This window comes from Manacus vitellinus, unplaced genomic scaffold (assembly GCF_001715985.3).
Source record: "Manacus vitellinus isolate BGI_N305 unplaced genomic scaffold, ASM171598v3 scaffold_55_pilon, whole genome shotgun sequence".
NCBI classification, from domain to species: domain Eukaryota; kingdom Metazoa; phylum Chordata; class Aves; order Passeriformes; family Pipridae; genus Manacus; species Manacus vitellinus.
In genome coordinates this window covers 2962336-2977275 of record NW_021940651.1, presented here as the reverse complement: position 1 = coordinate 2977275, position 14940 = coordinate 2962336, and the positions used below count along the sequence as shown (strand labels likewise).

Below are 14940 nucleotides of genomic sequence, written 5' to 3'. Positions count from 1 at the left end.
ACGTAGAGCAACCCCTTTGCAAAACTGTTGTGGTTTTCTTAGACATTATGTACAAATTTTCCCTTGGAGATTAAAATTTCCAGTGATGTGTTTAACTTTGTTAGCACAGTTGTTTCAAATACAACAAATATTATGACAAGCAGAAGCAAATTTGTTTTACTAATATGGGAAATAGCAATGAACATGGAAAATTACTCCAATTCTTAATTCATCTATTTCTTACGTTGTCATAATTATTCTGGTTCTCATAATCTTCCAAAGAAAAGAAATCACTTTCGTAAGATGGTATATTTTACAAATGCTTTGATAAAATCAGAGTATAGATGAAATGTACTTTATTCACTTTTGCAGTGCTGAGATGAATTTTAGAGTATGTTAGCGAATTTCTAAATGAAATATATCTGGAAAATTCAACAGTGTTTCATTAGTCAAGTGCAGAAATTGTTTAAGTGGAAAGGCACAGAATTAAATTAATTAACTATCTTTCAGTACATTGAAGTAACTGATTTTTGAGAAATGGAGAATGCATTTCTATTAAAATTTTCTTAGTGTGCCTTCTTAAGTGGGGTTTTGTAATTGCCTTCACTTGCTATAGTAAATGAAAATATTAAAATTTGCTATGACCAATAGTGTGGTCTATATTAAAAAGAATGACATTATTAGGAACAAACCAAATGTTCTTGAGCAAGAGATTTATTGTGTGGAAAATTTTTCATCAACTTTTTTATTGCCTTAATACCTCTCCAAACACATTTTTGCTGGATCCCAAACTTAAATTTGCATCTGTCTTCATCAATTAGAAAGGTATTAATGCTTTGAGTTAGCTACATATCAGTGTGCAGTGGACTAAATTTAATGTTTCTGTCCAAAAAGTGGCATTCTTTCCAAAGAAGCTCTTTATTCATTTCTGTTCTGGGGTGGGGTTTTTATGGGGGGTTGGAGAGGGGAGAGATAGGCTTTCACTACCATGATGCAGGGGGGAGAAAAGTGTGAGGTAGTAGTTATGCATATTGCAAGACAGTGATTCTTTATTTTATTACAAAAAAAGACCAACTCTAGAAGGCCAGATTAAATCATTCCTTTCACTTTTTAATGGGATTTGGATGAATAGAGTAAAATATGCACTTTGCATTCATTGATAGCATCTTTAGGTTGAGGTAATTGAGTCTTTTTTCCCTGACTGAATGAATAATGACTTCATCTGATCCTCAGCGAGGCCTGAAACTTAGGCTGCCTTTGTCAACGCAAAAAGATCTGGGCTTTGAAACATGCTCTACTTCCCTGGCTTCATTTTTCTTCATTTTAATCCAAAAACCTATTTTTCTCAATAATTCAAGCATAAACTATGTAGTAGTTGAAGCAGCGGAAATTGCAAGATATTTGTCCTCGTTGTGCTGCTTTTTAAATGCAGCTGATAAATCAGCCGCTGTGGTCTTCAGCTGCCTGGTTCTCTAGGGAAGGGACAGCCCATGTGTAAGCAAGATTGCTGGAATTTTTAAGAACTATATTTAAAGTGCTTCTTTTGCAGACTGTTTGTTATCTAAGGAAGTGTTATGTTTTACTGGTCTTACTGGCAGGACTTGGAGATAAAAGGGGCGTCTGTGATGGGGCCTAGGAAACTCTTCCTGACATAATTTTCCCACATACTTTACTGACTACTAGAGCATCCCAAAAAGTGGAGTAAAAATACCCTAGCTTACCTCATACGTTATTGAAATGGTGAGAGTCTTAGTTACATAGCTTAAATACATTTTTTTCATGAGAAACAGTGGATGACAGATAGCCTCTCTTAATGTTTTTCTTGAAATGTTTCTAAAATCAAATAGCTTTTTACTCATGAAAAGTTGAAGCTCTGTTTTACTATAATGGTTTGAAAATGCATATTCCACCTGATTGTTTTTTATTATTATATTGAAGAACTGAAAACTTCATGCAATTAAAAATTATTTCTGTGGAATTAATTCAGATGTACAGAGTGGGATGAGAGCATAGTGATAGGTGGCAGTGCATCAGTTATATGAATGAGAAGGCAGCTCTGTCGCATGTGTCTGTTGATTCTCAAATCTAACAGGTGTTTGATCTTCTAGCAGTCAATGAGCTTCCTACAAATATAGTGTGCAGTGTTGGTGTTTTTGTTGCACACATGACAAAAGAAAATTGTTCCTGCTCATTTGTTCATCTGTAATGGTCTTTGCTCCTTGTCCTCCTGTGTTCCTATCCTGGATCAGGAGATGGGGGAGGGATTTATCAGATGTAAAGGCATTCAGAAGGCTTGGCTGGAATAGTGCAAACTGGTTCTGGGCATTGTTTTTGTCCCATAATGAAGGAAAATTTTTTTGCATGCAAGTCTTAGAATAATAATCAATGCAGTTATCAAAATGCAGTTAATTGTTACACGTGCATGGATTTTTAATAGGTAGGAATAACCAAAACAAGTAATCACTAATTGTTTGCTCAGCAGAAGCATCAGTTTAAGAAAAACTCATGGCTAACATGATTTCTTTTTCTTCCTTCAGGTTGGCTTGCTGGACCTGGAATTGAATCAACTGACTAAAGCCCTGTTTTTGGCTTTAGTTGCACTATCAGTTGTTATGGTAACCTTGCAAGGATTTGTAGGCCCATGGTATCGTAACCTTTTCCGGTTCCTCCTGCTGTTTTCCTATATCATCCCGATCAGGTATGTATAAGAATGAAAGCAAATACAGTTGTCTAATTTCACTGAATGTGGCTTTCTTGAAATTTATACTTGCTTCTCATTGCAAAGGAAATTGATCTTATCAGGATGGTGAAGGAGAAGGTGCCAACAAATCTGCTGATTCTTGAAGGATCACTGTACAGAAAACAATACTGTTGTATTTTTTTTGTATAATGTTCATCTTGCTGGAGTAATCAGGATATCTAATCCTTTACTAGCATAAATGTATTAATAAGGATACAATCTTGGTATACTTGAGAACGTGGTTTTAGGAAGCGTGTAGTTGAATGAACCATTAAGTATATTTTGGAATTTTATTTTTAATGCCTTAAATACTGAAATGGTTCAGTTTCTCTGGTTAAAATACAGATTTTTTTACCTCAATAATGATTAATTTAAATTGAATGGCTGAGTAATGTAGGTACGCTTTTACAATGTAAGGACTTCTAACGTGTAACCAAGTAGAGACTTGCCCTGAATTAATTAATTCATTAAGCATGAGTACTGTATATTCAAATTGCAGATAAACTGGAACAAGAAATAATATCCGCGTGTGTAATCAAGTCTTCTGTGGACACAGAAGTGAGAACACTGACTCTGAAATGAATTCTTTTCTTTGCAAAATAGAAGTACTGTCTCTTAAAATACCCAGTGTTTAGATTAATGTAGTTGTTAATTTTACATGCTCTCTAGGACTCTTCAGTTAGATGTGTCATTCAGTAAGCTTAGTGACTAGCCACAGAGTTAGCAGCATCTAAACTGTAGATAGGTTTAAGCCCTGCCTCCTCAGGCTTGCACACAATACTTAAGTTGATGTAGTAAAGGAAAAAAAACAAACCAGGAGAATTTCATTATGCATTTTAATCTGAGTTTGCATTACTTATGTGTTACTGTGTTCACATTTTTTAAGTACGTCTGTATGAAGGAAATGGTATCATATTTGACCAATGGGATACTCAGGAAGCCTTTGTCTTAATGTTTTATAACTTAAAGGACTTATATTTTTATAGTACTTTTGTGTTGCAAGAGAAACTGATTATGTTGGTAAGTTGAAGGAGAAGCTGAAGAATCAAAATTTTGTGTTATCTTTCTACACACTGTCATTGTCATAACTCCCTTAATGCTTATATGATGCTGTCCAGGTTGTCTTGTTATTCTCCCCATACACATGCAGTTACTGAGTTTTAAGCAATTTATCCATGTGAAGAGGCAAAAAGGGCTCCATTCCAGTGATTTAGTCTACATATTGCTGGAAGATGCACTTTATGACTTCCAGGGGAAGGGAAAAATGAGCTAAGGATATAAAGGATCACTGTGTTCTTCCATAATAAACATAATAAGGCCAAACTTATGTCTGTCTTTTAACTGTTTTAATATCTTTGTTATCGGATGCAAGAGGATTAAGAGCATATAGATGGTGTAAGTAAATTTGACTCTGTATTGCAAGTTCAACATATGCCATTGAAAAAACATGTTCATTGAGCAGCTCATTTTCAATGTACGAGTTGCTTTGTGGACTTGTGAAATAGCTCTTCTCCAAAAATAATTTCTAGGATACATCTAATCCAATTTTCCAGTTGCTTGTGGGAGAGAATATACAAAGTCGAAGTATTACAGGATGTGATTGGTTTAGTTCTGAGATGGGCCATGTAGTTACTCTCTGGAAGATTAGACAGGAATCTGTCAGAGAATGCTTTTCTCTATAGAGGTTTATCTGTTTCTATACCAAATTTTCTTCAACCCAGGTCATTCATAAATACAGGGTTGCTTCCCACACTGTCAGCAAAATAAACAGCTTGGTCATGCTGGTGTTTAAATATGACTACACTTGTCTGCCTTTCTTCTGGATGTTAAGCAGGGAAATGATTTAATTTTTAGGCTGTATTTGGAATGTAAACTCTTGAAGATGAAAATTACAAGGCTAATGACATGGAAGCACCAGGTGTTGTCCTCTCATTATTTTTAGATAGCTATATGGGGAAAATAATGAACTTTTCAGAGGTAAAAGAAATGAACATGGGAGATTAGGATTCACTGGTAGAGGCAAAGCATATCTGAATTCATGCACACATGAAATGTGTTGATTGATAGTTTTAGAGAATTCAGAAAGCTTCTAATCAGGGAGCTTTTTTGCAGTTGTGTTTGGCTTTTGGTTTGCATAGTAAGGGAAAAATTCCAGGTATGCAATAAAAATAATTTTCCATGGCTGACATATTTGGTGAAGATTATCAGAAAGATGATCTTAGAGTTACTAGAGTTTAACTGATCTCTGTGCAGTCTCTCCCATAATTAGTAGGAAGAGGAACTTTTTTTTAGGTGCTCTGGAAAGAAACTGGTTCCTTGTGATTCAGCTGCATCCTAAATACTCCTCTAGATCAATGTTGCTTCACTGTGTGCAGAGAATTACTGTGGAGGTTTTAAGATTTTGGAAGTATAAACATAAGGCAACTGTAAAAAAAACCAACAACACAACAAAACAAAAACCACCCCAACAACCAACACCTACCCACCCCTCTTTTCCGAAAAAAACAGCCCCCAACATTGCACATGTTCTGTAGCATACAGGGAATTAAGCAAAATGGAGAAAAAGTAGTAGTAAACAAACATCAAAAGTTTAGCCCATTCTCTGAATTGCTTGTAAGTTAGAACCATAATGCACAAAATGTTTTGAACATCCCCACACCCCCAGAAATGTTTGACCCCTAAAAATAATTCTGTTACTGACATTTTCTTTTCCTCTATGGAGGAAGCATAGCCCAGGGAGACTCCATAAGCAATCTGCTGCCCTAAAAAGTTAAGCTGTTTTATTCTTAAGATTTATCAGGAAAGGAGGATGTAAAGCAAGTCCTTGACAGACTGTCCAAAACAAAATAAATCTCTCTAGGATTATGCTCACCCATTCTCTGAATTTTTCCATGTTCCTTGGTATTTTCATGCCTTTTTTTTTTTTTAGTAGGCTGTAGCCAGTTTGAGATGCATTAATACATATCCACAGATTCCTCCAGTGACTCTGAGACCATTTCATTACTTGTTTTAAATAAAATCACTGATTGAAATACATCGTCCATCACTTTTCAAGATCTTGTCTGACTGTATCACCTAGTACAGCTGTCATGTAGCAAGCTAGCAGGGAGCACGTGTCCTCAGGTATTGTCCATGCTGCTGCTCTTTGTGATACCAGTGTGGAAGTTCCTGGGCCTGTATTGTGGCGTTATTTTTTTCATGCTAATGAAAAACCAGTACCTCAGGTGGGGGAACGTGGGTAAATTTGGCATATATAAATATGTTATCTCTTACCTGGTTATCCAGTTTAACTCTATTATGATGGGTATAGAGAAATTCTTTTTAATTTGATGTAGAACTGATAATTACGATATACATTTAAAATTCTGATACAAATCATGTAAATCTTGAGGGGTTTTTCCTTCTGTTTTTGCAGCTACTATATTGGTCAATTGTTTTAGTTTTAGTTTTGCTTTTTAAAAGCTGTCAGAAACGCAGCTGTGCATATCTGTATTTTTAAGTGCAAGAGAATAGAAAAGTCTTTGATCAATGTGGGATGCAAGTTACCTGCTGTCATCTACTACTGAAATGAAAATTCCAGTGCATATGTGTATATGGGTGCAGGAAAGATGGTTAGAGAGCCTTACCACAAAACAATTCTGTTCTTTCCCTTGGCCTTTAGTTGCAGCATGTCTTCATCAGCTCACTTGGGCTGTCATAGCAATGATTCAGAAAGCCAAGGCTGAAGAAAAGGCTAGCCTTGGTGATGGTACTGCCCCTCCAAACCGGATCCCCTCCACCACCAAGTAGTGTGACTTTGTTCATTCGTTGTCCAGTCTTCTTCAACAGCTTGAAAGACTAAGTGAGTTGCACTTTGACTTTCTTTTGTTTAAAAAGAAAAAAGGTACCCAGGAAAGTTTTTCAAGATAATGAAAATAATTTAGGCCAAGCAGTGTTTGATGACATTGCTGCTTCACATATACAGGCGTGCGAATGCTGTAGCTGTGTGTGCTTCTGCTTAACTGTTAAGGAATGTAGAGGATTTACCATAAAATGATAAGGTATTGACTGAGGATCTGTTAAAAATGTGTATGACCCAGGCTCTATATTTAGTAGCAGTTTAAAGCTGGATTGACAGGGCCTTAATCAATCATCTTTTTAGGAGGATCCCTTAGTTTTAGTGTGAACAGAAGCTGAAATGTCTCATGTCCTTTCCTTTGGACACCTCAAGGCTCCTGGTTACGGAGCCATTCTGCCAAAAAGAGGCTGTCCTAAATGTCTGGAAGGAACTGCCTTGCACTCAAATAGCAAAGTTTTGGTGTACTACCTGGCTCCTGGCTCCTTTTGTTTCTGGGTCTTAAGGAGAAGCATTTAAAATAAATCCTTCAAGTTATATCAGTCTGTTTTCAGGGGCAGTGAGGAAAACACTGCTAGGAAGTTTTATGTCTGAAATTCATTAATAGCCAATCAAATCCCAGATCATACAGATATGGGATGTATTCCGAGATTCGGGGAACTCACACCTATGCAGACAGTCTAAGAGCAGCAAGCAGCTATGCTGCTATCAGTCATATTGTAGTTTCTGCTGTCCATGTTGGAGCTCTGATTTTTTTAACGTATAGATGTGAGAGTATCAGTATATGTAATCTCAGATATAGGGACAGATATATATTAGATATATGATGCAAAGTTTTCAGTGCAGAAGAGCTGAAGAGCTACTTGCAGAGTAAAATAAAAAGGCTTAAGCAAGTGGTTTAATACACATTTAGTGTGTTGTGCTTTTATACCATATCATGATATATAATGCAGTCTGTATAGAGACTGAAAAATATTATGTGAAGCTTCATGATATTTTACAAATCAGTTTTGCAACAGGAGCTATGCAGAGTCTCTCTTATGCTAAGACTCAGTCTTAAGGGGTCAAGTATGGTGCTGTACTACAGCCTGAGCTAGCTTTATGATTTACTTAAAATGTCTGATATTCATGCTGCATAAGGAAAGCATAGAATCATGAAATTATTTTGATTGGAAAAGACCTTTCAGATCATCAAGTCCAACTGTTAACCTAACACTGCAAAGTCCGCCTCTAAAATATGTCCCCAAGTGCCACGTCTGTGAGTCTTTTAAATACCTTCAGGGGCGGGGAGTCTGCCACTTCCCTAGGCAGCTAGTTCCACTGCTTGGCAACAGTTTTAGTGAGGAAATGTTCGCCAATACTCCATGTTGAGCTCCCCTGGTGCAATTCGAAACAGTTTCCTCTTGTCCTGTCACTTGTTACTTGGGAGAAGAGACCTAACCCTCACCTGACTACAACCTCCTTTTGGGTAGTTGTGGAGAGTGGTAAGGGCTCCTCTGAGCTTCCTTTTCTCCAGACTAAACACCCTCAGCTCTTTGAGATGCTCGTCATATGACTTGTGCTTCAAATCCTTCACCAGCAGCCCTTCTGGATGTGCTCCAACTCCTCAGTGCCTTTCTTGGGAGGCAAAATTGAATACAGGATTCGAGGTGCAGCCTCACCAATGCTGAGTACAGAGACACTATCACTGCCCTGGTCCTGATGGCCACACTATTGCTGATATAGGCCAGGATGCCACTGGTCACCTTGGCCACCTGGACGCACTGATGGCTCATGTTCAGTAGCTGTCGACCAGCACCTCCAGGTCCTTTTCTGCTGGGCAACTGTCCAGCTACTCTGTCCCAAGCCTGTAGCACTGCCTGGGGTTGTCGAGACCCACATGCAGGCCCTGGCACTTGGACTTGTTGAACTTTATTCAGTTCTGTCCAGACCCATCTGTAGATCCTTCCTGCCCCCCAGGAAATCAGCACTCCTGAATAATTTGATGTCCTCCACAAACTTACTCAGGGTGCACTTGATCCCCTCATCTAGATCATTGATACAGATATTATTTAACAGGACTGATCCCAATGCTGAGCACAAACAGTTTAAAAAAGAAGTCATTTTTTTAGCTGATCTATTGTAGTATATCTTTCTCCTTTCTAATCTTGCAACATTGCCTATTTGCTCCTAATTGTTTTTCTGTTTTTAATCTAATGGTATTACAGCAAGTAATGCCAGATTTGTGTAGAATATACAAAATTAATTTATGTTTTAAAAATTATTTGTATTAGACCTCTAATGTTAACGTTGTTACCTTTGTATGAGGCCTAATGAAAGGAGGCATCTGACCTGATAAATGTGATAATCACAAAGAACCATTTTTATTAGGAAGCAGTTCTTGTTACTCTGAGAAGAATATGCTACATTTCTTGTCCAAAGCCGCTTGTTTGACGTGTTCTATTTGTATTTTGCACTATTCTGTGTTTTCAACCTGTAGGAAATTCATAGATTAATTTTTTCATTAATTATTCGCCAGATTTCCTCCTGAGTTTTAAATTCTACCTGTGTTACAACATGTAATTATCTGTACCTAGGTTGCATGTGGCCCTTGAAAAACTGCATGTGCCACAGTCACTATAGCAATACAGGGTTGATATGCATTTTTTTTTACCATACATATTTAAGCATAAATGTGTGGGATTGACTTCTCTTTTAAAGTTACATTCATTGCCTTGGTTTTATGCAAAGTGCAGTGTGTACCTTCTTTCATTTTCTTTTATATGCTTACCTAATAGACAAAATTTAGAAAAACTAGTACAAGAGAGCTATTGGTAGCAATTATTAAGCAAACAAACATAGTCCTAAGGCTCTCCTTGGAAGTATCAGATAGATAGCAGAGAAAAGTAAATAATAATGTATGTAGTGGACAAAGCACAAAGGTATATTATATTCCGTTTTCCTCACCAAATAAAATATGAGAGGTGGGGAACTAGGAAAAATTAAAGGGATCACCTGTGGATTGATTTTTATTTATTTAGATCTTAATATATATTTTGCTTAAATGAAGTAACTTCTGTTTTGTTTTATTTTTATTTCTCTAGTGACAGTTAATAGAAGTTACCAGGCTCCAAAAGTCACTTTCTGTGAAGATTTAACTTTCCACGCACGTTGAAGTTAAAATATTTTAGTTGTTTCTTGACCAACAATTTTAAAATTATTCCATGTTTTTTTTCTAGACTGTGAATAATACATATATCTGTGTATAGTTTATGGCTGTTTCAAGAAAATAGGGGTATGTCAACGTTAGGGGGTGTAGCCATAGGAGATTTGGTACAGTTTTGGATACTAATAGGACCCAAATATCATCCTCAGTATTATCTTTAATAGAAAGAAGTCCTGAAAATAAAAAGACCGTATCTCAATTACTTTGTTTATTTTAAAATTAATACTACTGTGGATACTCTTACTGTATCTGGAGTTTTGGCAGGGTTTTGGTTTTTTGCTACCAAACTTCTGCGTATATAGAACTACTCAGGAAATTCAAATAAAACTACTGTATAATTTTGATTCAAAATCATACCTGAATTTTATTGGGCACAATATGACTTTGTTCACAAAATTGTCTTTGCTAGCTTCATTAGGTCTTAATTGGTTTTCACTGAGTCGTGAATGGTAGAATGTTCCTGGAATATCTAAATGTATTTGTCAACCTTTCTCAGTGAAGGCCCTTGCTTATTGGCAAGTTTGTCCATTTTGACAAAAAAAAAAAAAAAACAAAATCAAAACCTTTACAAAGGGACCTAATGTCATTACAATTTGGGAAAAAAATGGGATTTAGAAGTCATGTGAATATGAATGTTTAACCTAAAACACTGCAGTTGTTTTTTAAGGAATAAAAGCAGAACTACACATTTTACTGTTTACACATTTTTAATGTGTAGTAAAAAGCAGTGTGGATTCTGCAGTGTTGTGTTATTTAGTTGTTCTGAAGCTGAATTGCAGAGAAGTGCCACCCTGGCTCTTAATGTAATACATCCCCAAGTTGGATAGAAATTGCCTTAGGTTTGCCTGCTCTAGGGTAACTAGAGGTGTGCTGAGGTTCAGAGACAAGAAACTTGGTGTTATTGTGTTCATTAAATACCTCTTCTCTGCAACAGCCTTCGAATACCTATATTAATATACTGTGCCTAAATATTTCACGTTAATTGGTTTGCTAAAAATTAGTGTTACTGATGCAACAGTATGCTAATGCTACGTTGGATGCTGTTCTGTGCATTTTCATTAATAACTCGTGCTTTTGAATTGGATTAAATTGAGAAGGGTTTAAAAACTGGTGAATTTAAAATGGTTTTGGTTGTATAATGAGTTTCTTGAAGTCCTCAAAGAATTTCTGAGAAATTATAATATTATCAGGCACTGAAAATAGCTTTTGGTTGAGTAAGCTTAGTGTCTCCTGGTTTTATTGTGCAAAAATTCTTGGAATTTTCAGTGAAGTCCTGTTGGAGAGTTTTTTAGTTTCAAAAGCAAACTCACTGTTAATAGGCTGTCATCATTTTTAGTGTTACCTCAGTGTCCATAATGTGCTAAGTGATAACTGCTAAGAAAATATGTCCTTTAAGACAAAAGACATCAAGTGAAGGAAGTCAGAACAGAATACAATCTACAAATTTTAGAACTAATACTAAAAGAAGTATGTATCGCACTCATTTTTATTCCTATTTAATTCTTTATTCGTCTTAACAATTTAAGCATGTACACAATATCTCACTGTGTGCCAGAAAGCTGTCTTGGACCATAGGAGTCATTGGGCAGATGTTATTTCTCTAGAGGCTAGTGGTGCCAGCATTCTATTAGGTCCATCAGCATAAAGGGGTTATGCTGTGTTCCACTTAGCAGTGCGTGCTGGAAAGCTAGGGTAATTCCTAAAATGCGTTGATGCTTTGAAATACATTTCTCCTCACTGCTCAGCAAGAGAATCTGGGGTCTTTTTTCCTTTTTTTTTCCTTATCTTTAAATTATATTTGAGATTATAGTTAAATGCATATAGAGAGTTTTTAGAACATCAAAGCCAAGTGACACACATGCTTATAAAAGATGCAAGTGAAGATAGGATGTGCACTTCAGCTTTGTGAGACTTTTCTGATTTAATCTTACTGAAGTTCAGTTTTTCCTATCTGAGTGACTTTTGGTAGAGCAACCATGTAGGTGTCTCTCTGTATCTGCCATGTACCTGAGACTGCAATGCTTAAATAGAGCATTCATCTCAGAATTCATGTTTTGGTAGCCCAGGCCCCAAAAAAATGTAGCCCAAATACCTTTCGGAAGTGGTATGGTGAGCAGCTTTCATCCTTCAGTTAATCCGCTTGCTCCTGGCTGGAGCAAATGTCTAGCTGTTCTGAAATACAGTAAGTGTGCTTGTGTTTCTCTTGTCAAGCTAGACAAGAGAAACTTGTACTTGACTGCCTAACTAGCAGGTTCTTCTCCATAAGAGGAGTAAATCTTTTGCTGTTCTTTGTGTTTCAGTCTCAGGTGTGTTGCTTGTTTTTTTATATTAACTCTGAAAGTTAATAGACATGCATATTACAAATACAGGTTGCTCAGTATTTGCTCTGGAGTGAGTAAGATACGGTAAAACTGTAGTTAACCAGTGTGAGGCAAGTTACTTCCAGTATTTTTCTTGTTATATTGTAGTATTTTCAGTAAAAAGAATCTGGTAGTCCTCCTTCAGTTGTCCACCCTTTTTTATATATATTGGCATGTCTGAAGAGAGATGAAGTTAGGCATGATATTGCAGAACTAGTGAGGGTCTATCACGAGGTAGAAGGATAGTTTTCTGCTGATGATTTCAGTATGAAAATAAGAGGTAGTTAAAGTACAAAATACCATCTTGAATGGACAAGAATCTTGTATCTTTTTGTGCTGCAACACGCGTTGTCTTCTGCCTACAAATTCAGGAAGGCGGGGGTGTGGAATAAATTTCTTTTCAGTATGTGTCAAAATTTCAGGTATCCTAACAGTTCTAGTTAAATGCACCTCTTCTTTATGGGACAGTGCAATTCGTGGCTCACTGTTCCCTCCACTGTTACCTCAGGTAATTCACAGTCTGTTGCTGTGATTGCAAGATGAAGATGAAAACTCTTCGTAGCTGCTCTTTTGTTTATGGTGTAAAGCAGTATGTCAAGACTGTTGAAAAAAGTCTGAAGTGCATTAGCAGTATTTTGACCTTGAACAGTTTTGAGAGTCATGTTACTGTAAACCAGTTGCTTAACTTGCTACTGTCCTACCTGTTCGTTTAGTATTTCTGTTAGAGCAGAGTCAAGAGATGTGAACATGTACTTATTTCTTAGTCACTGCTCCTCTGACATGGTGGTGGGAACATGGTGAATAGCTAAAAAAATTTAGCATTTAAATCTTTTAGAACAAGGTGGCATAGTTTTGAGTTAGAGCGTTTAATTTTGGGAAGAGCAACGTGGTTAAATTTATCTCTTACCAACATAAGTGAAGGCTTTTTTATTATATCACAGGAATACAAGGTGCAAGGGTAGTTAATTCTTTTATGATGTAGACATGATAATATTAACAAATGAATGTGCAGAGTGAACTGGAAAAAATAATTCTGATTTTTGCACTTCTATGTATAGTCAGTAAAACTTGCTGCAAATTGCAAATTTTCTAGAAGAGAGTTACCCAAAGGTTACTTATTGCTGCTGGCAGGCTCCAGCCCCATTGCTATCACATGAGGGTGCATTTTGCTGCTTCAGCAGTTCTCTTCTTGCAATAGACCCTCTGTAGCTACATTTTGGGAAGGACAACAACCTCATTGATTGGTTGGGAAAAAGTTGACAAATATAGTTGTACTAACCTAGAAAAAAGGTTGTTGGGGTTTTTTTTTAAAAATGGTGATCTGAAGAGGTACAAAAATATTTATAAGTTCACATCATGAAGAAAACATAGGTGATGTTTGGTTGTTCTAGCAGACAAAAACTGTGACTTGAACTGTTCTTGTTATACATTACTCTTATCTGTACAAAGTAGTAATGTAATTATGTCAAGAATCTCCACAAAGTGTTGCAATCTGTCTCATGCAAAATGCATGATATTGCATTTATTCGTATTGCAATATCTTCTAGAAGTCTGGGATGGAGCCTGAATTTCTGGTGTGATATGTACTCTACAAACACATAAAAAAAGCCTTGTTCCAAAATTTTGGTGCACGTAGATTTAAGATTTATTTTTTTCAGGTATCCTAAAAAGAGCTTCTAGTTTTATTTTTCTGGTTATAACTTTCACTTTGCCTAATATTCACACTGATTATGGTATAAATTTCCTTTGCAGTTTACGTGTGAACTTGGACATGGGTAAGGCAGCCTATGGGTGGATGATTATGAAAGATGACAATATTCCTGGAACAGTTGTTCGAACTAGCACCATACCAGAAGAGTTGGGACGATTAGTTTATTTACTAACGGATAAAACAGGTATATCAGGTTACAATTCTGAAATATGATACTTTTATAAAATTTCTAAACTTTATACTGTATTTGAATATGCTAACGTAAGAGTAGATTTGGACTACTGATTTTTTGTTTTTCAGTAAAGTTTTAAGCATGTGCTTGAGGACTTTGTACCAATGGCTTAGGTAGGCCAGTACTTATGTGCTAAAGTCAATATTTGGTAGTAATCTGATTTATTGCGGTGGGAGCGCTCCTTCTGTAGTAAGAGGACACTGGATTGCATGAGAAAGAGCACCACATATCTTACTCTGAAAAGACTCTGGAATAAGGAGTCACTCAGGACACTGTTTTATTCTGCACTTCATTTCTACTGCAATATTGTATGATAATAACAGTTAAGAATAGCCTTTGAGAGAGCAAGTCATTTCCAAAACAAGTCATAACACCAGCTTCCAAAATTAGATCTGCTGTCACTATGAAGTTAGTTGCTGTTTAAGTTACAAAGGCCAGTTCTAGAGCTGCTGAATGATTTAATCTTCAAAACTGTAATCTGTTACTCTACCTCACCTGGTATACCGGAACCTGCAACCTTTACCAGGATCAGAAGGTAGGTACCAAGTATGTGAAGTAGTAATAGCTTGTGTTATGCTTTCTTGGTTCTTTCTGAGATTGAATAAATCATTTCTGGTAGATGTACTGGGTTTTTTAAGAAGCTGAACTTTTGAACTGAGAAAGTTGTTTCTCAAAAAGCTGAAGAATTCTTTTAGTGGTTTGAAATAGAATGTAGTTTAAAATCATGAGAAACTGTTGGGAAGAGCAGAGGTTGACCTCTGTTATACTGTTCAGAAAGCATAATACACAGTTTATATCTCTTTCTGTTTAAAATAGTTCCACATTTTCTCCCATACTGAACGCTTCCATTACTGCATATTTTGAAGTGAAATGTAAAT

At 36.4% G+C, this 14940-nt stretch overlaps 1 protein-coding gene across 4 annotated transcripts in view; it reads left to right on the top strand.

Annotated features, from left to right (window-relative positions):
* Nucleotides 1-14940, top strand: part of ATP9B (ATPase phospholipid transporting 9B (putative)) — a 157079-nt gene that overhangs the window by 101465 nt on the left and 40674 nt on the right. For all 4 annotated transcript variants that reach the window (XM_018081662.3, XM_018081664.3, XM_018081663.3 and 1 more), the window contains exons 12-13: nucleotides 2517-2677; nucleotides 13872-14014. In XM_018081662.3, the coding sequence (XP_017937151.3) occupies nucleotides 2517-2677; nucleotides 13872-14014 (304 nt within the window). The remainder of the gene's footprint in view (nucleotides 1-2516; nucleotides 2678-13871; nucleotides 14015-14940) is intronic.